At 38.7% G+C, this 25,861-nt stretch overlaps 1 protein-coding gene and 1 long non-coding RNA gene across 2 annotated transcripts; one reads left to right on the forward strand and one right to left on the reverse strand.

Annotated features, from left to right (window-relative positions):
• psmg1 (proteasome (prosome, macropain) assembly chaperone 1) lies at positions 1–25,858 on the reverse strand. Its single transcript, XM_028032084.1, has 7 exons — positions 25,639–25,858; positions 22,488–22,591; positions 20,336–20,481; positions 19,473–19,535; positions 18,632–18,830; positions 2,723–2,853; positions 1–157 (listed from the first exon to the last, which is right to left on the reverse strand). The coding sequence occupies exons 1-7, from the start codon at positions 25,755–25,757 to the stop codon at positions 80–82; spliced, it is 840 nt and encodes a 279-aa protein (XP_027887885.1). The 5' UTR covers positions 25,758–25,858; the 3' UTR covers positions 1–79.
• Positions 164–15,330, forward strand: LOC114153499 (uncharacterized). Its single transcript, XR_003597336.1, has 3 exons — positions 164–2,029; positions 12,053–12,054; positions 15,317–15,330. It is a non-coding gene; the product is annotated as an uncharacterized LOC114153499 (long non-coding RNA).
• Positions 25,859–25,861: the final 3 nt, after the last annotated feature.

Here is a 25,861-nt window from a genome sequence, read left to right on the forward strand (position 1 = left end):
TTCTGTTGAAGGAATAACTTTATTTTAAAAGACAGTATTTCATTACATTTCATTAAACTTAATCCCATAGTTCCTTGTATCAAATATAAAGGTTACTCTGAATTTCAGAGCTTCTGACAAACTTGCAGAGGACATCTGTGCTTTGGGATGAGTACACCTGAGGAGAGAATTTCAGAAAATATTTTAAAAAAATTAAATTTTTTCAAGAATTTCTTCATCCCGGTAAAATGTCTCATTCAGACTACAATCTCCTTTCAACAAACCACTTGAACCAGGATAAAATAAATTCCTCTTGTAATAAGATTTCCCTGAGAATGCCAACTAAATTCTTGGAAATTTAGTAGTATATTCAAATTTAGAGTCTATTAATTTCTCCTGTTCAAATATTTTCAGATAATTTATATATGTCTTACAAGACAAGTACAAAAAATACCTTCAAGGGTTTTATCATCTTGATGTTGAGCAAATCATTAAATAAGTCCATGCTGTCTTCAAAAGATTTTTGACTATTTCATGACTTTTTTGGGCATTTGGACCAACTAAGTCAGCTCGAAGTCTAAATCTATTACACTCTGACTTTTAAAATGTGGTCTGGATTACTCTACATTAAATACAGACTGCAACCTGTCAGGTCTTTATTTTATTTGAGATGATGCCCCAATAGTTGGAAGGTTAACAAAGCTTAAAAACCACAGACGATCATCGATATTTCCTAACTTTGACTCATCATTTTGCTGAGTGAACATATATGTCAACTTTCGACATGAAGAGTGACATAATTTCTGCTAATTAATTACTTTAAAAAATATTTTGTGAAGAATATCAATTTCAATGAAAAATGTTAAAAAACAAAACTGGCAGAATTATCAGAAATTTTTTTTATTTTACTATTTTTGCCACTATTTGTTCCACAAGAAGATGAATAAATATCAGTAAATTTGAAGATATATTTGAATACAGTTACTGTAGGAATGTTTTACAAGAGCAGTATTTGTTTGTGGTGCCATACAGTTACCTACATAAGATGTAATAAATAATTTATCATCAGTTTTATTATCACAATAGCACCAGAAAATATTACGATACAATTCTAAGTCCAAGTCGCCCAGCTCTATTGGGAAACATAAAAAATAAAAACTACAAACATGTCAAAAATTAGCCTGTTATGTCGTTAGTACTGTTGCCTAAAAGACTGCTTTTTAAAATACAGTTAGATTTATTTTGCAGCACAGTGGTGCAATTGTTAGTACTGTTGCATGCTGTTAGTCAAATTTAATGCTTTGACTTTGCTTTCCCCTTTGAGGGAATTGTAAAACACAATTTCTCATTAAAAAAAAAAAGCTGAAAGGATTTCAACTTGGAAAGTGGAGACTCTGCAACTGGTAAGAAAAAGAAAGGGAAATGCTTTTGGCATGAGTTGCTCCTGTAATTATAAAACCTAATCCGATCAGCTGTCAGAAGTTTGCAGCTACAGCCTCAGCTGGAGTGCAGCCAGATCGCTGTTATGCTGGACATGAGGATACATCCACTTTCACTGACCTTTATGGGCTCTTTGCACCTCAGCTTCCGCGTTCGGGGAAAAGCGGCTCGATCATTTCCAATCTATTGAAAATGGCACTTTACACCGGGTATTTGCAGGGCTTGTCCAAGGTAACAATTAATGACATACATCGATCCGAAGCCCCAATAAGTAAGCTGAAGAAAGGTTTTAAGATGTACGCCTCGTTATACGTTCGCAGATACAAAGGTGAGTTTTACTTTCTTTAAACTTTGTGGCTAACATTAGCTTTAGCTTATGCTAGTTGGCAATATTCTTGGACATTTTTCTTGTAAAAATTTAGGCATCTAAGCATTTTTCATCCATTCTAACGGACGATGTTTTTACCTTATTTTCAAGTATATTACGTGCGTTTATTGTTGTTAGTGTCAGAGACCAAGTAATGGGGGATTTTACGGTTCAGGCTTTTTGCCTGAAGCATGAGGAAGCACAACAACCCCGTAGCTTAACAGTAGGGCAGCTCTGGTGTCAGTAGGGGCATTCCTACAGTCAAAGGGGCACCTGACTAGACTAGACAGACTAGTCTGTCTAGTTCAGTCTGTCTAGACTGACTGTCTAGTTCACGTGACTAGACAGTCAATCTAGTTCAGCTGACTGTTCAGGTTGAAAGTTGTTGCTTTTAGAAAAAGATGGCCGTGTTCCTTAAGGTCTCCGTGTTATTTCGCTTTATTAGTTTTGCATGTTTCTTGTGAAGCAGGACAGTATTTACAGCGGTGTGTACAGGTGGATCAGTTGCTCGGCTGTCTGGCTCTGGTCTGCTCTCTCGTTCCCATACACTCGCTCTTTCAGGCTGAATACAGAAGTGATTCCATGGAAATAACACAGGAGGCTCTTTTACCTTCTTCTTTAGACTGAAGAAGTTGATCCGGAGTGAAGTGAAGGCTGTAAACTTTGCTGTGCTTTAACTGGTAGCGACGAATATTTACAAGCCACAGTCTACTTAATTCAGGACTGCTTGGAAATCCATGGAAACTTAAAAGCCCATTATATTAGGAAGACAACAAAGTGCATAGTATTGATTTATTTGCGTCTGAAATAAGACTTTGTCTTTTCTAGGTGTCATGGTAACTCAAATCAGAAAAAAGAGAGCCGCATTTGCGCATGCAGTTATGACGTCAGCGCGGCAGGTGCAAAGAGCCCATTATAAACAGAACAGTGGCTCACCTGTATGGACCTGCCAAGCTTGGTTAGCACTGGCTTGTACTTGTCCATGGTGATGGAGTCAGGACCGGTGACATCACTGTAACACTGGTAGACAGCAGCAGCGATGCTGTGGACCTGGCAGTGGTTCAGGACTGATGAAACACCACAGAAAATAACAAAACAGGGTTAACTGATGGATAAAAGATGAAACTGATGAAGAAGAAAACCATCAGCGATGAAGACGTGGTTCCTTATGCCAATGAAAGATCTTTTTGTTAGGATTAAATATGTTTAGGTGTACTGGCGACATAATGCCCACATCAGGATGCAGGACTGTGCGTCCTCAGTAAGTGGAGAGAAGCCTAATGGCACCACATTTCATCCACCTGGCAGAATCATTTGTCCAAAGTGACTTTTTTCCCTCCACATACACACACCAAGAGCTGTGTGGAGCTTACTGACTTGCTCAAGGATGCCTCAGCAGGCAGGAATGAGAATCAGACCTGTTAAAAGTGTGAAAGTGCAGTCGAAACTGAAGTATTCCAGGTGTTGTGGAATCAGAAACACTTGACATATTGTATTCAGAGACTTTATACTGGTCCAACACAACAAACCACATTAGACTCATATTTACTCATATCTAGGGGTGAAACAATTAATCGGATTCATTGTAATAAATTGATTAAATAATCATCAACTAATTTAGTAATCAATTAATTGTTAATCGGAATATACACTCACAAAAGGCAATTTCACGAAGCAACACAGAGCAGTAATTAAGTGAAAAACTGAACAAAAATATAAACATTTTATTGCACTCTAGGCAAAAATGTTTTTTGCCTTGTTTGCCTATTTTCCTTCATGTGGATTCACCCCCATATTTCTGAATCTTTTCTTCCTTTACCATTACACAACATCCCCTACCACTATGTAAGCTTTAGTATCTCAGCCCCTAAAATATCTATACATAAATAATGACTACGAGTGGAGGCACATTTTCTGACTGTGCTATACATGTGGGCATTAATCAATAGTAGTTATTCCATCCAACTGGCCAAATGGATTATCCATATGCAGAGTGTGCATTCCTGAAAAATATAAAATCCTACAGAGCATCAGAGTTATATGAAATTTATCTTCGCATTTAATTTAGCCATTATTGGCTTTACAGCAATTAAACCCTTCTTAAAAGAATTACTTTTAAGAAGTAACCCTCGCAAATTACTGACCAGGATTTGGAAGTTTTCACTGGTATTTTGAGAATTTATATTTGGTGATGAGTTCTAATTCTTTGAGGTTGGAAGGCCTCCCTGTCATCACACTAATCTAGTGTGATGGCACTAGATTAGTGGCTTCTTTCCGCACATTCTCAGTTTCAATCAATCCAAACTGTTATTAAAATTTACAAAAAATATTTAATTTTGAAACCAAATGATCCAGGTTGGTAGTGTAACTATTTCTTCTAGCAGAAGCTGCACAGGGAAAATTTTTTGTGGTCGTTAGATATATTAAATATGGACAAACCTAATTCTTTCTCGATCTAAGAAAAATTTATTAGATTAATTACAATAAACAATAATAGTTGGAATTTAGAGCACCACATCATCAATGGCAAAGTTCCTGCGAGTCTTGTTCCATTTCCGTCGCTCTTGCAACGTAGGGAGATATTCTTTCACCCACCGTTTCCAGAACAGGTCCACAATGTATTGGGCTTGCCTCCAACGTCTCCGCGTGTACAGGTCCTCCTTTTTGAACAAACCTGGTGGCAGCACAGGCTTACCTTTTAACTGGAGCAAATGATTTGGAGTAAGAGCCTCTAAATCATTGGGATCTTCAAAAGAAGGTGTAATCGGGCGATCATTTAATATAGCCTCCACTTCACATAAAACTGTGTGCAAGCCTTCATCATCTAGTACTTGCTGGTTTGTGATGGAGCACAGTATTTTCTTTATTTCCTGCACCAGGCGCTCCCATACACCACCATGATGGGCTCCGTAAGGAGGGTTAAAAGTCCACTTTATGCCATCTTGTGCTAAGCATTTTGGGATTTTACTTTGCTTTAGCTCTAACATGGCTTGCTTCAACTCACGATTTGAGCTGACAAAGTTGGTTCCGTTGTCCGACCGGATTTCCTTGACTTGTCCTCTGCGGCAGATTAATCTCCTGATGGCGTTTATACAGGAATCTGTATCAAGAGAATGTGCCACCTCAAGGTGAACTGCACGACAGGTTAGGCATGTGAAGAGAACTCCATAGCTTTTTACAATAGTTCTCCCTCTCTTCACTTCTATTGGTCCAAAGTAATCAGTACCAACATAAGTAAATGGTGGAAGATCAGTTGAGATTCTGTCAATAGGAAGATTTGACATTTTTTGCTCACCTGGCTTTTGTCGTTGCCTTTGACACACCATAGTCTCTGATGATCTTTCTGGCTGCTGAATTAGCACGAGGGATCCAGTACTGTCGTCGAAGGGTAGAAAGCATGTGATTTCTTCCTCTGTGTCCAACCTTTTCATGGATATGTTGAAGAATGAGCTTTGAAACATGGCTTCCTTTAGGCAATATTGCAGGATGTTTTGTTTCTTCAGGTAAGGCTGCTTTGCTCAGTCTGCCTCCCACTCTCAACACACCATCACTAACAACAGGATCAAGCTTGTACAGATGACTTGACTTCTTCACTGCACCAGAGCTCAGAGCAGCCATTTCATTGCCATAATGTTTTCTCTGCACAACTCTCACTATGGCTTCCTCTGCCTTGGACAGATCATCAGTAGTGAGCTGAACATCTGTTTTATTGTCCTGTTTATCACACATTTGATTTCCACAGTGTGCAGTTAGCAACTTCTTTGTTTGTAGCATTTCTTGTAGTTTCAGGAGCCATGCTACACATCTTTTTAGCTTTGTCCAGCTGGAAAAGTACATTAGCAGCTTGGTGGTGGGACACACTTCTTCCAGCACAGCTGCACATGTCAGAACTTGATCTTTAACCTCTGGATCAGCTTCCAAATGGACAGGTAATTCTTTAATCACTGCTGGCCATTGGATCTCAGGTTTTGTGAGGAATTCTGGCCCACTGATCCAGGTGGAAGACTTTAAAAAAGAGCCAACCTTCATGCCTCGAGAGGCTGCATCAGCTGGATTCAACTTTGAGCTGATGTATCTCCACTGAGTAACCTTTGTAAGATCACGAATGATGGAAACTCTATTAGCTACATATGTTTTGAACCGTGTCGTTGTGTTTGCAATGTACTGCAGGACGGTTGTGCTGTCAGACCAAAAGACTGATTCACTCAGATTGAGTCCAAGTTGAACTAACAGCATTTTGTCCAGACTGTCAAGAGAAGTGGAGTTTTGATGACTACACTGAGCCCTCTGTGACAACTGAGGATGAAGAATCTGCATCTTCACATCCCAGACGAACCTCTTCTCTTTCTAGGGGATGAGGACGGCGAACTGCAGGAGGGTGATGGACTCCCAGCATGTGAAAGGTCTGACCTCGTGGAGGGGGTGTCAAGAAAATCCGAGCTCATCCCACTTCCCCATGCTGGAGATTTTAGTTTAACAATAATAATAAATAAAGTTATCTTTAAAATGAATCACTCAAGTGACATCAAGGCCCAACAGTAGACTTAAGTGTCAATAAAATAAATCTGGTTGTGTGTGTTGTTTTTGTCTCATGCAAACTTTGCTTTAATCCTACTTTTTTCTATCTAATCATAAGAAATCATAGTCAGTCAGAGAGAGTCATTAAACAGGAAAAGCAGGTTTCCTGGAAAAAGAGGAAGTTTCCAGCCTGCAGATTTATAAAAATAGCTGAGACTATTCCTTATTTTAAAGCATGAAAGTTTAAAGAATGAAATCTAAACATTTTGAGTAATTTGATAAGATTCAAAGTAAAATACTTATATTAATATTGGTTTACTTGTAATAATACTTACACTTATATTTGTGGGAACACTTACAAGAAAAACAAGCAACTGTAACTTTAGTATTAAATAATTAGAATCATGTATTATTCTTGGTTTCTTTTCAGAAAAACATCTGTAATAACTCACATTAAGATTATAATAAGTATAATTAATAAGTTATAGTTATAAAATTATAAATGAATGATAAATCAGAGAAGCTAAAGAAAATAAATGTGATAAATGTGATTTTGACATTGAACTTGAAATGGTGTAAAAGGTGTAACTGCAATTAAACATCACTGATATGTTGGAGGTAGATGGTAGGTGAAAGGTGAGAGGATAAGGGAAAAAGGGGAACTAACAGGAGAGCAGAGATGATCAGCGCCTTATTTGGAAACAGATTGAACAACGTAAACGTTTCAGAGAAAAGGTTGTGCAGGCAAGGGACATAGGAGGTTGAGCAACCCTGAGACATTAGCTCAGACATCAGGAAATGTCTGTAAGACAGTGATGGATATGAGATCATCGGTCTAAGCAGACAGCCAATGAAACAAGCCCAGCAACAGTGCTGGCCGGTGCAGGCGCACCAGGGGGGTGGATAAACCCTATAAAAGGTGGGTGCAAAAGAGGAACCTTTTGTTGGATCCTCCCGGCAGCTTCGAGCCAAGATCGAGATGGACAAAGAACTCTGCAGCTGAAGAAGAGCCGGGGCCACAGAGCCGAAGACTGTCCTGCGCATGGAGACCAAACCGTTAGCCCCACAACCTGTGGCTTCGAATCGCACTTCTCTCATCGGCTGGGTTCAGACCACAAAGATGAAGACAAAGACAAAGGCAAAGACAAAGAAGAAGAACTGGTGCCTTTTTTCCTGCCAGCACCAAGTCCTGTGTGGCCTCACCATCCATGCGGAGAAGAAGCTCATCAGACCTACAGAGATCCCTGCCTTCGCCGATCAACATCTTCCTCCTGCTGCAACACCTTCTTCATCATCAGGCCAGGTCTGGGGTTCGAAACGTCAAACTCTGTCCGTCTCTCTCAAAGGTTCCCTTTTTTAGTTCTCAGTGTCAGCAGTAGGGAAAGATAGATTAGATGATTGATTTTACTTATTTGATTATTTCTGCTACTGAATTAAGCTGTACTGACCCTTGCAAAAATGCCTTACTAATAAAATATTTAGCATAAAGAAAATCTAAAAGATGTTGTGGACATTCAGTTAATGAGTCACCTTAAAGTTCTTTAATGGTTGTAAAATAGCTGTGATGTTTGATTCTGGAGAGGAAAAAGTGGAAAATGTTTTTAGGTTGCTGGTAGCCCAAATGTAAAACATCATCCTTGGGACTCGCCCGAGTCACAAAAACCTACCTGGTTCAATAACAAATGCAAGTTGTAAAATAGAGAAGGAGCGACCGTTAACAGGTGTGTTCTGTGAAACTAGTTGGCTGTAGGCAGCTCAGTCTGGCTAATTCACAGGGGGAAGAAGGGTGGGACACCTGGATGTTGGCCGTCAGAAACCAGGCGAATCGTTTCTCGAAACCAGCTTAAACAGAGTTTACTTCAGTTCTGGACAGGGTAAATCCCAGCAGATTTAGGAAACTCAATTAACCCGTTAGAAGGAGAGCTGGTAGCACATCTCCCCTCTCAGAAGAGAAAGTACGAGAGTGAGAGAGTAGAGACAGAAAGGAGGGGGGGGGGGGGGGTGTTGCGCAACAACAAGTCATTCATTTATAATTTTATAACTATAACTTATTAATTACTCTTATTATAATCTTAATGTGAGTTATTACAGATGTTTTTCTGAAAAGAAACCAAGAATAATACATGATTCTAATTATTTAATACTAAAGTTACAGTTACTTGTTTTTCTTGTAAGTGTTCCCACAAATATAAGTGTAAGTATTATTACAAGTAAACCAATATTAATATAAGTATTTTACTTTGAATCTTATCAAATTACTCAAAATGTTTAGATTTCATTCTTTAAACTTTCATGCTTTAAAATAAGGAATAGTCTCAGCTATTTTTATAAATCTGCAGGCTGGAAACTTCCTCTTTTTCCAGGAAACCTGCTTTTCCTGTTTAATGACTCTCTCTGACTGACTATGATTTCTTATGATTAGATAGAAAAAAGTAGGATTAAAGCAAAGTTTGCATGAGACAAAAACAACACACACAATCAGATTTATTTTATTGACACTTAAGTCTACTGTTGGGCCTTGATGTCACTTGAGTGATTCATTTTAAAGATAACTTTATTTATTATTACTGTTAAACTAAAATCTCCAGCATGGGGAAGTGGGATGAGCTCGGATTTTCTTGACAAGACATACAGCTAAAACTGCAGCAGCAAGTTCAAGTCGTGGTATAGTGATTTGTTTTAATGGTACTACCCTTGCTTTACCAATAACAAAGGAAACGCACACTTCCTGTTTGCTATTAGTTAGCCTAAGATAAGATACAGCACCAAACCCAGTTTCACTGGCATCACAAACGTGATGCAGTTGTGCATTTCTTATTTCCCCAAATCTTTTGGGTGTGATGCATCTTCTGACACTAAAGTTGTCAAGAAGAACTAAATCTTTGATCCATTTTTTCCAAACTTGTGCCATTTCTGGTGGAATTGTCTCATCCCAGCCAAACTTCAGTTTACATAAATGTTGAAGAATCTGTTTAGCAGGGAGAATAACTGGAGCTAAGAAAAGCAAAGGGTCATAAATAGAGCTGACAATGGACAAGATACCACGTCTTGTTAGTGGTTTGTGCTTGTTTACAATGCTAAAGGTGAAAACATCCTGGTCAACATCCCATTGTACCCCCAGGGCTCTTTCAGTGGGAAGCTGGTCCCGGCTAAGATCTAGCATCCTTACACCTGTTGCTCTGTTTTCCTCAGGGATCTGCGAGAGGACAGAGCGCTCACTACACACCCATTTATTGAGCCTAAATCCCCCCTTGGCATACACCTCAGTGAGCTGTTGATAAAGAGAAATGGCCTGCTCAACTGTCTGTACAGACCTGAGACAGTCATCTACATAGAAGCTGTGTCTGATTGTATTAATAACCTCTTCTGGGTACTGATAGGTTTATTTTGTCATAACCTGCAAAGAATCAGCCAGAGACAGAGATTAGGTTTCTTTTAATTTCTTGGGTACAGATGTTGGTTGTCATCAGCAGTCTTTAAAAGTGCATATGTGGCACAACTAGGGGAAGAGACTGCACCAAAAATATGGACCAACATTCTATGTTCAACAAGTTCTTTTGTGATGTCACCGTGGGGCCACCAGAGAAAACGTAAGTAATTTACATGTTCCTGAGCAACTTTGACTTGGTGGAACATCCCTTTAATGTCCGTCATAAGGGCTATTGGACCTTGCCGAAAACGAATGAGCACACCTAATAAGGTGCTAGTCAAATCTGGTCCCTGTAACAGCTCTTTGTTCAGTGATGTTCCAGCAAACATTGCAGCACAATCATAAACAACCCGCAGTGTTTTCTTACGGGGGTGGTAGACCCCATGGTGAGGTACATACCACACCTTTCCTTCCTCATGTTCCATTTGATCTTGTGGTACGATTTCTGAATGCCCTTCCACACTAACATTATGCATAAATTCTTTGTACTCTTCAAAGAATAACTTATCCTTCTGAAATCGTTTTAACAGACTTTGCGCCCTCTGCTGGGCCACTTGTTTGTTGTTGGGCATTTTTACTTCAGGATTACGAAAGGGTAACTTCGGGTGATAATGACCATCTTTAAGTACCGCTGACTCTGACATGATGTCCATGAACTGTTTGTCTTCTACAGACATTTCAGTTCGCTCATTGCACTTGTGCTCTATAAATTCCTGATTATACTGACTGACCAGCATTTCTTCCAAACTGCTTATTGAGATACGGTTTACCTGAATAGAACTAGCAACATGTCCATTTCCTTCACTACCCTGATTGAGTGGACCATTAACAACCCAACCAAGGCGTGTTAGCACAGCATAAGGCCCACTACCTTCACTGTTAACTACTTTCCAAGGTTCCAATGCTTTGGGAGAATTTACACCAATGAGCAGCCCAATGCCAGCATCTATTGGTGTCAACTCAACTTTCAGATAAGACCATTTTCTTAAGTCTTCTTCTTTAGGGATGTTTTCTTTAGTGACAGGAATGGACTGTTGAGTATAAACATCAGGCAACTTCAAGTACTCATTTTCTTTTAAAGCAGCTACTTCCAAACCAGATAATCTATAGCTACTTGCAGGTTTTTCCTGACCCATGGTTTTTAGCATGATTTCCACTTTCTTTCCAGGTGCATTTAACTGCATCATCAAAGCCTCTGTACAAAATGTTGCAGAGCTGCCTGGATCTAGAAAGGCATAAGTCTCCACAATCTTTGTCCCCTTTTCCAACTTTACTTTTACTGGGACGACTGACAGAACACACTCATTAGACCCGGCCCCAGTGTAGCTACCAACATTCAAAGATACAAGAGCATTTGAGATTGGTGACTCTTTACCCTCAGCCTTAAATGCTTGGTACTGCTGCTCTGTTGGTTTAATATGCAGAACAGTAGGGTGACTTTTATTACAGGTGAGGCATGTTAGACGTTGTGGACAGTTCTTACTCATATGTCCATTCTGTAAGCAACCAAAGCATAAACCTTTACTTTTAAGGAATGTCACCTTTTCTTTGTTGGCTTTCTGCTTAAATGAGTCGCATTTTTCCATGCAATGATTTCCATCACAAAATAAGCATCGAGCTTGAACCAGCTTTGTAACCTCATGGTTAAACTGGACCTGTTAGCCACTGGTCTGTTTAGAAACCACAGCAACAGAAGTGGCAAAACTGCTGCTTTTAGTTTTAAAAGGAACCTTTGATGGTTTTAAAGCCATCTTTTCTTTTGCAGTTTGACCTTCTCCATAAACAGGATCTAATGCAGCTTTTGTTTGTTTTTCCAGAAGATCAAGAAGATCTTTAAACCTTGCTCTACGATCATACTTTTCTGCTATGTCAACCACAATTAGTCGCCATGTATCACGAAGTCTAAAAGGCAACTTTGAAACAAGAATTCTCATATTGGTTGAGTTTTCAAGCTCTTCAATAAACCCAGCTTCATCCATTGTGTTGAAACAACTTCTTAAAAAGAATGTATAAGCTCTTAAAGCTGCAGCATCATCAGACTTTAAGACTGACCAATTCAGAGCTTTGTCTATAAATGCAGATGTTATTTTTGCTCTGTTACCAAAGTTCCACTCAAGCTGTCTTTTTGCTTCCGGATAAGCAGTTTGTGGACTCATGTGCATACAACTTCTCACTAAAGCTCTAGGCTGACCTGTGGTAAACTGCTCTAAGTAATAAAGCTTGTCCTGCATGTTATCCGTCTTAGTTTCTATTCCTTGCTCAAATGCCTTAAAAAAGGACCTAAAATGCAAAGGATCTCCACTAAAAACAGATGGCAGGAGTGACAGTCTTTGTTGTTTTACAAGCATCTCAGTGATTTCATTCTGCTTCATCATAATCTCTGTTAATGCACTACTATGAACATCAACCTGAGAAGATATTTGTCTTGGGCTTTCCCCTTCTGGTTTCACTTTTAATGTTTCATTAATAGGTGTATCTTGGGGCATTGGCAAAGGTACAAGAGTAGACAATCGTTTCTGTGTTCTTGGAGCCTTTTGAGCTGTAGCAGCGGGTATAAACTCAGTAGATATCGCAGAAACTGATGTATCCTGATTTATGACACCAGAGCTGGAAACATGACTTTTCTGATCTTGCGTAGAGTTGTAGATTTTCATCTTTGCATCCGCCTTCACCAGCTTGGTTCTCAAAACCAATGCTTCTTTTCTTGTTTTTAACTGAAGTTCTTCCAGCTCAAGCGCATGTTTTTCTTGCAGCGCATCCACCTCCGCTTTCAGAGCGGCTCTTTCCACCTCGGCTTCCATCAGCGCCATTGAAACCGCACGGGAACTTTTACTCTGCGAACTAGAAGCTTTACTCACTATACTGGGCGCTGTGCTGACTGGTTTAGCTGCGGACCCAGATAACCTTTCAGAGTCTTTGCCGATCGTTTGTTGCGCAGTCTGTGAGACGCTGTCATCCGGCTCAACGTTACGGTCATGAGATGCCGCTTTTGATTCAACGTTCAATGCTGAACATACTTCGCTCTTCTGTGCATCTCGATCGCCATCCATCCAATTTTCGATGTCATCCAAGAACTCTTTAAAACTGATCAGCTTTGGTTCGTACCAATCGCCGTGATCAGTTTCTTTTTCTTCATCACTAAGCAGTCTTTGAACTGAAGATTGCAAGTCCATAAACTCTGCTAAATAATTATTAAAAGTTTTCATATGCTCCTCAAGGGAGGATTTTGATTCTCCAGCATCAATTAAAGCATGAATGTCATTTCTTTTTCTTGTCAGCACGCTGAGTTTGGCTCTGCACCTTTTAATTAAATTAAAGAGTTCTTTTTCTTTTTGAAATCCTTCATCTTGTTCATCCATTTTCAACACAAATTTTGTTTCTCCAAATCCAAAAGAAAATTGTCCAAAACAAACTTTTCACTTTGCAGTTCAGGCTCTGCTTTTTCCAACAAAGCACCGCATTTACTCACGAACTTTGCGTCTTCTCCAAGTCCATTACGTGAAGTTTCAGTCCTCCAAGTTCGATCATCCAAACGTTCCAAGCCAGTCCAAGAAAAATAAAAATATAATGATTTTTTGACTTGAATGTCGCAGCCTTCGGTTCCAAAAAAAGCAAAAAAAAACTCCAATAAAGGCTGTGGGTGGTAACGGGTGGTTTGGGATTTGTACGCACTTTTACTGATTCATTTATTGTTAAAGTTGAAATAAAAGGTCTTGTAACTTAGTTGAAATAAAAAATACTCTCGATTTAATGTTCAAGTGTTCAAATGTTCAAGTGGTCAAAAAAATCATTCTCCAAAAGCCTCCCGTCCACACCAGACATTCACCAAACAATCCACCAAACAATCCACCCCGCACCCCGCACCCGGTGTGTTCTTAATCGCTCAAATTGGTGGGCGGGTCTAACAATTAACAATGTAATCTAAATAATTCCAAATATAAAAATGAATTACAAATTTTGAATCTAAATTAACTTAAATATATTTCCACTACACAAAGAACAAAACAAAATTGGTAGAAATTATAAACTACAAAACTTTTACATAAATGGCCACGACAGAAAGGTTTAAATCTATTTTGGCAATAGCATAATACCACAATGAAAAATGTAAAAAAAAAAAAAAAAAAATTTAATTTTTATTAATTTGAGAAATTGAGGTAATTGTTTATATTCAATCAAAATTCCTATAAAACAAATTTAATGCAAGTATTTTTTAAGTTATACTTTACTTTTTTTTAAGTTGATCAGACTGCCAAAGAATACTTTGTTACCTTTGACTTTCAGCTTCTTTGGGGCATAAATATCACCAGATATGCAAGTTCATTCTTCTTAACCACTCTACAAAATGGGAAAGACAAGAGAACATACCTTTCAAAGTAAACTAGATCTTGTACTGATCTTCAAAAGAAAAGAAACAGTAACAAGATATTAACTACTTATCTAAGCTTGACCATATTTACAGTCAGCAGTAAAGAAATGTTAAAAACCTCTGGAACTGTGTTCACTGCAGTTAATACTCATGGAGTCAATAAGTCCCCATCGGCTACAGAAAAAGTGTGTGCCAACTCTGTTGCTAGGTGGAGAAATATGATAAAACAATGTTTTCAATAATGTGAATCAGTTTGTGATCAGAATAACAAATAATACAAACTTTCTGCTAAGCTTTTGTTGCATTCATTTTTATTTTTTTGCAAAAAAAAAAAAAAAGATTGATTTTTCTTTCTAGGAAATCACTTACATCAAGTATGGCCCAGAATATTAAAGAATATAAAAAAACAGCATTTTTCTCTCCACATAAATCCTAAAAGGAATCAGGGCATCATGCACACAAAGCAAGACTTAGTGAAGAGGGCAGAGGGTGACTGAGGCCAAGAGGCTCTCATATCCTAATGTAATGGTTACAGTGGATGTAAGACACATAACCATTTAGATTTCTCAGAAAATCTAGAGAAAAACAACAGATTTACTATCAAATTAAAACTGAGAATTAACTGAATAGATGGACCCAGAGAATGCTAATCCCTGCTTGATGCACAGACAACGTTAAGCAACTCGATTAATGACAAAGACATACTTGTTTTCCATCTCTCCATGTAAGAACTGAATAAGAAACAGCCAGAATAAAGAAACAGAGGAGGAAATACCTGCAGAGATCATAGAGTGAGATCCACTGTGAGCCAATCAATATGATGGAAAGCAATTTAAATACTTATTCTGCCATTTCACTAACAAGTATGTTTTAACTGCAAATATAGATTAAGACGTTAAAATAATGAGCCTACAGTTCTAAGTATTAACTACACTAATTGGACACTGAATGTTGAAACTGTCTCATACACACATTTATTGATAACGGTGATCAATTATGAAATTAATTACTAGGGGTTATAATTACTCATAAAACAAAGCCCTGCATGAGGTTTACTTTGGAATCATTTTAAAGGTTGTTATAATCAGGCATATTATAATCAGCCCATGGGCTGCCAATTTATCGTGGTGGTGGGGTTTGAGTGTCCCAGTGATCCTAGGAGCTATGCTGTTAGGAGCTTCATGCCCTTGATAGGGTCACCAAGGGCAGACAGGTTCTAGTTGAGGAACAGACAAAGTACAGCCCAAAGACTATCTATGATGAATACAACCATTGGAAACGGTGTTTCCACGCCCAGATACGGATCACTGGGGCCCCACTCTGGAGCCAGGCCTGGAGGTAAGGCATGTTGGCCAGTGCCTGGTGGCCGGGCTTCAACCCATGGAGCCCGGCTGGGCACAGCCCAAAGATGAGACATAGGTTCCCCTTCCCATGGGCTCACCAACTACGGGAGGGGCAGAAGGGGTCGGGTGCAGTGTGGGATATATGGTAGCTGAGGGCAGGAACCTTGGCGATCTGATCCTTGGCTACAGAAGCTGGCTCTTAGGACGTAGAATGTTACCTCTCGTGAGAGGTTTATGGCTAAAAATAGTCAGTCTCGCCTCAATGCATAGCTCGGGTTCTGGAACCAGTCGCCACGAAAGCGGTTGGATACTCCTCTACTCTGAAGTTGCCCCTGGTGAGAGGTGCCGGGCAGGAGTGGGCATACTTGTTGCCCCCATCTTGGTGCCTGTACATTGGGATTCACCCCGATGAACAAGAGGGTTGCCTCCTTTCGCTTACGAGTGAAGGCACAGGTTCTGACTGTTTGTGCTTACGCACCAAACAACAGTTCAGACTACCCACCCTTTTTGGAGTTCCCCTCGCTATTGTACAAGGAAGTCTTACTCCCTTGTTCTAGTGTTCTAGTGGACCATGTTCCGTGACTTCAATGCTCATGTGGACAATGACAGTGAGACCTGGAGGGGTGTGGTTGGGAGAAATGGACTCCTTTATCTGAACCCGAGTGGTGTTCTGTTGTTGGACTTGTGTGCTCGTCCAACATGGTGTTCGTCCATAACAAACACCATAAGGCATAAGGTGTCCATATGTTTCTTTTTTAATTCTTTTAATTTTTTAATCTGTTTGTCAGAAGGCTTGTATGTGCCCCTTAATAATACTTAGCAAAATTAATGAGTCTGGCTGCCCTCGGTCTAATAATGACTGAGGATTCTGATTTCCTCTGCCTCCATGTTATTCCGACACCGGGTCCATGGTGAGGAGGAGGAGGGGATCTATGCCCTCTAACTATCAAATTATGGGCAAGAAGTTTTTTTCAACATACACTTGTTTGCGAATAAAAACGTAGGTCTGATTTTGAAGTTAGAAAAACTGTTTCTATTTATTTTTTGTAATTATTTTTCGGAAAAACCCTCCTCACTCCTAAACACAGAAATGGTTCAGCTGCAGAGAAAACGTCTGACTTTAAACTTTATTAGGGTTCCCCAAGGCCAGACTAGATGCCCGGTCCACTACAGGCAGCCTGAGTCGGTCCCTGATGGTCAGAACCAAATATCCTGATATAAAGAAACGGTACAGCAACTGTCACCTCAACGCACCACAAAGCCCTAGTACCGCCTGCTCACTGTTCGCTCTCTGCTTCACCTTAACGTTACTACCAATCGGGTTAAAGCCGCTGCTGACCGGATCTGGGCTGGAGGTGAGCAGATGTGAATAGACGTTACCTCAGAACCTCAACTGTTAAAGGAAGATTTGGTCCATAGCATTTGGAGTTCACAAAATATCACATAAATATCTGTGAAAATATTGTACCAATAATTTGGACCGCAGCATAAAGCCAAACATGCCACAGTTAAATAGATCAAAATGTCCCAAAAGCATCGGCAGACTGGCATATTGGTTACCAGGGGATTCCAGGTAGATTCCAGCAAGCTCGCTCTTCATGCAGGGCCGGCCCAAGGAAAAATGGGGCCTTAAACAGAATCATGATTTAGCCTTCCCAAGCCTCTCCTACTTCAGCATCACTAACAGTGTTTAAATATAGATTTAGTGAAGTCTGTGACAGAAATCCCAGTTTAATTGGCCAAGTTTAAAATCAATCACTGATTATTGGTTATTATTTGCTCTGATGTATTTGTGAACAAACCCAGCTCAAAAACAAAGATTACACCATATTGTAGCCATGGTAACGTAACAATCAAACTATAAGGATGATTCTTTGCACGTTTACAAAGTAAACTTCCAAATTAAATCCTAAATGTACTATTTTTTCCCCCTGCTGAATACATTAAATAAAATTTAATAACATTGTCATTCTCAATAGATGACTGCTACAGTTTTAGATCAATGAAAGGTGATACAATTCAACCATTTCTAGGGGCCCCTGAATGTCTGAAGGGCCCTACCAGCAGCTACTGAGTTTTCTGTGCCTTGACATTTGTCTTACAATTCTAGATCTCAGAAGAGCTAACATCAAAAATTACGTAGAGTTCACCCCTCCGTGCTTTTTTGATCTTTAAAGCAGTCTGCAGCCAAATTGCTATGGACGTTAAACCGAAGTAGTAGAGCTTATTTAGTAAAATAACAGCAAATTTGCTTATTTCATAACTTCATAACCAGCTACCTGCTCTCCTATGTTCTGTTTAACAACAACAGTCTCAGATCAACTCAGTCATCTAGAACTGTCAGTAGAAACAGCAACATTATACTTATCAGGGAAACAGACTATATTTGCTTTGCATTGTCCCCACATGATGACAATAAAATAATCCGATTAAATATTATATTCTTGATTAATATGGGTTGTTGCTACGTTGTCAAGATCTTGTTCAATGTGTCCCTTTTTAACGTTGAGCCCTTGAACCTCCAAAGGTTCAAGGGCCTGGTTCTCGCGTAGATTTAAGCCCTCCCATTCAAGAGTTGAATTGCTCATGAAAGACACATCAATACTCTGAGCAGGATTGACTTGGCTTCCTCCAATCATATAAGTAATCCTGGCATTGTTTTCTTTCCAGTGTTTTTTTCGAGTGACCCGGTTTTTAGCACAATCCTTTGGTAAGCTAACTGTATGCGTTGCACTTTGAGCTCACATCATGACAAATAAACGGTTGTTCACATGCAATACCTGGAGGACCACTAGGGGGCGTCTAAGGACCACCAGTGGTCTGGGGACCACAGTTTGAGAAAGACTGCTACAGACTTAACCTAACCTGTTCAAAGAAGCATAATAGGTCACCTCTAAAGAACAGAAGCACACATTTTTACACATCATTTATCACTGCAAACCTGACACCAAAATGTCTCTTTAAAAGCCCAAAACAACAATGAACCTGGGATAAAGTGAATTCAGGTTAAGTGAGCACCACTTTATGTGCAGAATAAAAGCTATGACTGAGATGGATTGCTCTGCTAAATATGCCCAGCAGTATGACAGGCTTGTTGTGCTGCTCCTGTTCGAGCCTTGTGCAGATTTTCTGTGGGACAAAGCAATGAGTCTGACTCATTTGGATAAGAAAAACTCCAAACATACCTGCAGCTGGCAGTCCTGTAATGATGTTGGGCTGCTCCAGTGACTGGCAGACAGGCTGATCGCTGAATGCACTAGAGCAAAGCGACCGCAGGAAGGGGGCAGAGCTGCTGCACAGGTAGTCTGCTGTCTTGTAATCAGCCACAGAGCTGTCAGACAGCACAGTCACAGTGAGACCTCTGGTCTGCAGATAGCCGAACACCTGGGAGAGACAAAGACAAAGCTCCTGATTTTGCAGTAATTTATCTAATATGTGCAAAGAAATAAAAACAGAGGCATGTTTTTTTTTAATGTAAGTTTCTAACCATACACCAGCATCTGGCAGCTAAAGCTGACATTTCTGAGACCAGCCAATGTTTTTCCAATTTGCAACTGTCAGGTTTTGAAAACACAGCACCCATTATAGCCCCATCTTCCTCCGATCTGCTGACAGGAGTGAAATCTGTCATGATTCTCTGCTGCTGCAGCTGCAGGAAGACAGGCTGTGTTTCTGCTTCTAAAACAGCTTACCAATAACCATCCGCTGGGAATCACCGAGTGGATCTCTGCTCTATAGTTTGGTTTAAAAAAAACACATAATAGACCTATAAATCTGACCATCTTTGAATGTCATGAGACTTTTTATCAAAAGGATAAAATGTCTCTGAATCTCAGATTTTCACTTTCAAGCTCCATAATTCTTCCTTAATGACACACTCTAAGGAAAGTGATTCTATTTAAGTCATCATGTTGCCATGTGATTATGGCTTTCTGAAGGAGAGCAAGTAAAACCGTTCCTTTTCATGGGTTACCAGAGGAGAATGTCACAGTCTTGTCAGGGTGATTAAGCTGCAGAAAATTTTACCTTTTCTGTCCACTGGAATAGCTGGTCCTCTGCCATTTGGCATGTTACATGGCATATCAAAGCCTAAATAAGACACAAAAGCATTTTGTTCATCACTTTCCAATCACACAGAGAGAAGACAAAACAAGGTAAGATGCTATAATTTGGAAGGAGTTATAACAAGGTGGCAGAAACAGGTGGGAGAAAATGACTGCTTTCATAGAGAAAATTGTCTGAAGAACTACATTATCCTGCTGCTAGAGGTTTAAAGGTTGCTTGATTTCAATGAGTCAGATAATCTAAAGGGAAACTGAACTAATTAAATATGTCTAAAGATACTCTTCCTTTCCTGCCAACAGAAGCAGCAGTACAGGTGTGACAAATCTCTGACAGTGATTTCACGTTCTGTCCATCAGTGTCTTTATCTTGGTTAAATTACAGGTTAGTAAATATGGAAGGACAGAATGTAAACACACACACTTCTAGATTTGACTCACTGCTTCCTTCCAACTGTTATTTTATGATAGTTAATGGAACAGACTCTGGATCAACAAATGGAGAGCACCACCGCTTGTGAAAATGATTCTTTCATAATAACGAATGGATGGATAGATTTAAAAATGGATGGATGGACAGATGGATTGAAAGAGCATGGATGGTCACACAGACAAATGTGCTTTTCCAAATCTTTCAATTCCAAATGAGAGATTATTAGAGCAGAAATCTTGAAAGTGTTGAACTTATTGTGAGCTTTAAATAGAAACATTGAAATATGTCATAATGCGTACATAAAGGAGCAGCTTGTCATGGTGATGATGTGTTTCCAGGGGTGTTAATCAACAGCAGATATTCTGGGGGGCTGTTTTTCTCGCTGTGTCACTTACTGCTGGCTCGTCCTTGTGTCTGTAGAAAACACATGCCGACCCTTCGCCACTCGGCCCAGTTCCAGACCGGCTCATCTCGTTCCACGCCACTGCACGCCCGACCACATCCCAGTTTGCAGAGGCAAGAATGTATGCTGACAGGAAGCCTGTAAAGACACATCATCTCAGTATTCAACAACAACTCGCATCAGAGTGCTTCCCAGGCTTGCTTTCAGTCACGTATTCTTAGGCCTGTCACGATAGCCAATTTTGCTGAACGATTAATTGTCTCAAAAATTATCGCGATAAACGATAATATTTTTTGAAGACCTTTTTACACTGAAAATGACGTAATAATGCATGCGATTTCTTGCCAAAGATAGATACACTTTATTTTCAAAAGAACACTAAACACTGGAAATGATAAACAAAATAAACAAAACAACCAAAAACAAAAATAAAATGGATTCTCAGTCTCCATTAACAATAAATGTACTTGGAAAAAAAACTAAACAACATAAAGCCAAAGTGGAAATAAATACAGCATTCAACCAAAAGATTATGAAGTCTGTATATTATGTTGCCCTTCACTAATACTTAGATTTAAATAGAGAAGATGGGCACATCAACTACGTGATGCAATAGTTCACACTGCACGATCTTCTGCTCCTATTTTTCCCCTTACGACAATCTTAAAACGTTGGTCTTTCTAAGATTGTGTGGTGTGTTGCGGTAGATCATCGTTGCCGCTCCGATCTAAATCAGAGGTTTTCCCCTTCTGGGAGCTTAATGCAGCCTGTTGAATGTGACAGGCAGCACGGATTCTCCTCGTGCTTTCTGAGGGGAAATTACGGAGGGGAATCCCAAACACCTGACACAGCGCAACCCGAAGTCCAGGGACATTGGAGATGATATGTGGAAACAACATTAATGTTTATTCAACATGCAAAGTATATAGAAATGACAAGAGGAGGAGTTGGAGCAAAATTGCTACCGCAGTTGATAAACCCCGTAACTTTTCAGCTGTTCTTCGTTAACATGACGTAAATAGGTTATAATGATTTTCATTCAGTCAGGACTTTACTGACACTAGCCACATGCATTGCAGGTAGATTGTAGTAAAGCATTGATTAATGTCTGGTTTTAAAATGAGTTAACTTTACTTGTAGCCATTATTTTGTGCCCATTGTTGGACACCACAAGGCAGGATCGAACCCGATCGAACCGATATACCTAGGATTTCTGTCGACTAATGTGTGGTCTGTCAGGTTTTGAAAATGGGCCGACAATCGGCCGACAGATCATGTCATGTGCGCTGGGCATTACAGTAAGGAAATGAGGAAGGGAGGGTCAGTGGAGAGCACCGGAGTTGAGCCTTTTTTTATTCAGTGCCATTAACAAAAAGAGAAAAAAGCTGGAAGAGACGATAATGCCGATAGTTTTAATTTATCGTACGATTAATTGATTTATCGTTTATCGCGACAGGCCTACGTATTCTGCTTTCGACACTTTATTTTTGGTCATTTTTAACCTTTTTTTTAAAGAGTTTATTATAGGCTCTGTACAAAGTCAATGCTACTCTACTGAATCATAAAATGTTAAAGTATGCAATGTAAGAAGTATTTCATTAGGTGGATGAAAATAATCAGACGCAGTTATAACTTGTATAGCTTTCTTCAGAAACATGTAGACAAGTTTTGTTTTTATACAAGTTTCCCTAGATCTCTGATGTGTGTACTAAGCGACAGTATAATATCTAGAGTGATTTCCTATTTAGAAAATATTTTATTTTATTCAATATTACAAAAGTTTTTGACATTTTAGCTTTTCCATCATCAATATGAACCTTCCAATGCAATTTGTAGTTGAAAATCACATCACCCCCAAAATCTGATTTCAAACACTTGTTCTATTCAACATCGCTTATCATAAGTTTGACATCATTTTTTATTTTCTTATTACTAAATATTACAAATTTTGTTTTGCCATTATTTAGTGATAATTTATCACTAAATTTATTTTGATCAGCAACAGACTCCATTACACACAGACAATAAGATTGAGGTTCTTAGCTGAAACTAATCATTTACATTTCCAAACACATTTATTGTTATTGTCTGTGCAGTTTGATGGACATGTCTCGGGTACTTTTCGACAGCTGGATCTCACTTACTGGCAGCATTGTGTCCTACAGCCAGGATGAAGCTGGAACACTGCACCTTGTTCCCGGCTCTCAACAACTCTGAGATTTCAGGATTCCAATGGAGATGAACAGTTCTGAGAAGAAAGACCTCAGATTTATTGCTTACGGGTCAAACATAATGCTAAAACAGCAAGAAAAAGCAAGCAGAACATAACTACATTACAAAGTAAGCGTCATTGTTTAAGAGCTGAAAATGTAATGCCCCATTTTCTGCCTCTGACTAGTCTGTTATTGTTTTGCACAACGCGGCGCTGTTGAATTAATTTGAATTATTCAAAGTGCTTCAGCTCAGCCCCCTCACACAACAGGAAAATGATGGAAAACACAATAGAAACATGTCACTCACTAAAGACACTCCAGCAGTAAAATGGCCCCTTAAATAGCACTGAACAAATACAGTAATACAGGGACTTTTGTGGCAGCCATTTTCATTATCTTTGTTTTTATGACTGACAATTACTGCTGACATCCTGACATCATCTATGACTTTTAATGTGTTTTTGCAGGATACAGTCCTAACAATAATATACATTACGACTACAATTGATGATTTTTTGTAAAATAATTGATGAATCTATAGACTATTGACAACTTATCGGACAAAGAATTTGGCACATTCTACAGATTTTTCATTTTACTAAGCCTTTTTTATAAAAAAATTGAAAAACATTGAAAGATATGCAAATAAATAATTACATTCCTTTTTTAAATAAGAAAAACATTTTGTTGCCAAAATGCAGTAACTAAGCAGAAAAAGGTCATTGCTAATGAAACTGGTTGTTCATGGAATGCTATTTCCAGAGATATTAAAGGAAAGTTAAGTGGAAGGAAAAAACACTGTGGTACAAACAAATGCAAAACACCCACAAAAGTTGTTTCATCAGGTTTGTCTGCTTCCTGATCATCTATTTCTGCCAACATGTGTAACAGACCCAATGCACACACTGTATAATTAATATTCTTAAATTAACTAGTAACAATACCAACATTTTTGTAGTATTCTGCAAAACTGAAAAAGATAAAACACACCTCCCTTGAAAAGAACTTTAACAAGAAGAGACAGAGCAAACTCTTATTCAGTAGGAACACCTTTATGGCCCCTGAGACTGTGAACCTACTAATAAAATAAACACATCTTCCCTTTTCAAGAATGAAAAAGTATAATTCAACTGAATTTAATTTCATTTATTAACAATTCAGATGTTAAGAATCTCCATAATTTTGAAGGTAAGTTAAGAGCAACAAGCGGTATTGTCAGAATTGTTATTCTTCCAATTTCCTCTGCTGTTTGCTATATGAGGGGATTAATAAATATCAATAAATTATATAACTAATTACAATTACTGTGTGCAGTCGAGTGATTAAAAACGTTTTTTATCTAGCTGGTGTCCTGAAGAAGTGTGCAGTATTTGTGATTATAGGGCTATGATTCTGGTGACATGCAGTCTCAGATACCTAATAAAAATTGAAAGCTTTAACCTGAAAGTGTGGAACAAAGTTGAAGTTGGTTTCTGACTGTACCTTCCAATTTGGGAAATGGCTAAAGGGCGATTCCACAAAATTTTTCACTACCTTCAGTATCTTTAAAATGCTCTAGGTAAAAAAAAAACTACAACACTTAGAGTCTTCAAACCTAGACTAGATTATTCTGCTCTAATAATGCAATATTTAAAAAAGTTTGTGATTTGTGAAACCTTTATCTATTTTGTGAAACTTCAATATAAAGTAATTCCAGCCAGTTTTTGCATTTGGACCACATGAGAATTGAGATCCAGCTGTCAAAAAGCACCCGAGACATGTCCTTCTCTAAAATTTCCATTATTTTGTTATTATATCCAGTTTTAACTTTTTGTTTTCTCCCATAAATACTGAAGGTAGTGAAAAATTAGCTGAAATTAGCCTTTATTGGAGTTTCAAAATCAAATAAAGGTTTCACAGATCACACACTAGGTTTTACATATTCTGCTAGTAGAGCAGAATAATCTAGCCCAGGTTTGAAGAGTCTAATTGTTGTAGTTTTTTAACCAGAGCTGCCAAAGGCCTTTATAGAAGTTCCACAAATCATATAAAAGTTTCACAAATCACAAACCTGGTTTTATATACTCTGCTACTAGTTGAGAATAATCCACACCAGGTTTTAAAAGTCTATGAGTTGTAGTTTTAGTATTGGAGCAATTCTATTGTGGTCCAGATGCAACAAAAAGGGACTGAAATCACCCTTTATTTAAGTTTTACAAATCATATAAAAGTTTCACAAATCACAAACTTGGTTTTAAATATTCTGCTACTAGTTGACAATAATCTAGTTCAGGTTTGCAGACTCTACTTTTATCTATTTTAACTATAATAGATCAAAGACGCTTAAGGTAGTGAAAAAATTGGTGGAATGTCTTTTAGCCATTTCCGGAAGCTGCAATCAGAAACCAACTTCAGCTTTGTGTGTGGAGGGGGTCTACAGGAAGCAAATCTCTGGAGTTATTTCCACTAACGTGTAAAAAAGACTGGCAGCTAGGTTTGTTAATTTTTTCTCAGCTAGAAAACTCAATTTTGTTGATATAATCTGTATAATAAGCTAAAAATAGGTTGATTTTTACCTCTAATGAAATCCCATTTTCTCCAGAACAAATATTAGAGGCCTAAATAAATTAAGAAAAAACTTTTTAAAAAATTAAATAAAATACAAAACATATGGCTGGATAGAAAAGACAATTTTTGTAAGTTTGTTTAATGTTATCTACCTTCTAAAACCGGAGTACCCGGAGACCACCCACGGGATTCGGACCTAAGACATTCTTGGTGCAAGGCAACAGTGCTAAAAACTGTAAACCATGTCTAATAAAAGTATTATTATGGATTGATAAAGTATATGGCTTCAGCGATGAGGGGGCGGTAAAGTGAACACCTACTGGAATCTAATGTGTCATGTTAGCTGAAAGATGCTCACCAAGTCACCTACGGCTAAAGTGTCAATATGAAAGGTGCACATGGAGTCCAAGTATATTTTTATCTTTAACTATGATCCATCATTTTTTTGTGTACTAAACTAAACTTGATGCCCCAATGTTTTCTGTTGTTTCAATATTTTCTGCCTTTCTCGTGCTACACTGTTAGACATTTTCACCTCTTCTCCTCCAATTCTCTGCGAATTTGTTCGTCTTCTTCGTTTTCTTCAAGCTCCTCGTCGTCCTCCTCCACCGCCCGAGAATACACCGACAAAACCTCTCCGAAAAACGTGGCCATAATCCAAATGTTTCAGTCAGTGCAAAGCGAAAGTTTAGCTAGGACATAAAGAATCGCAAACTTCCTCCGGAAGAAGCCAGGCTCCTTCAAAATAAAAGCCTCGG

The sequence above is a fragment of the Xiphophorus couchianus genome, chromosome 11 (assembly GCF_001444195.1).
Source record: "Xiphophorus couchianus chromosome 11, X_couchianus-1.0, whole genome shotgun sequence".
In the NCBI taxonomy this organism is placed as follows: domain Eukaryota; kingdom Metazoa; phylum Chordata; class Actinopteri; order Cyprinodontiformes; family Poeciliidae; genus Xiphophorus; species Xiphophorus couchianus.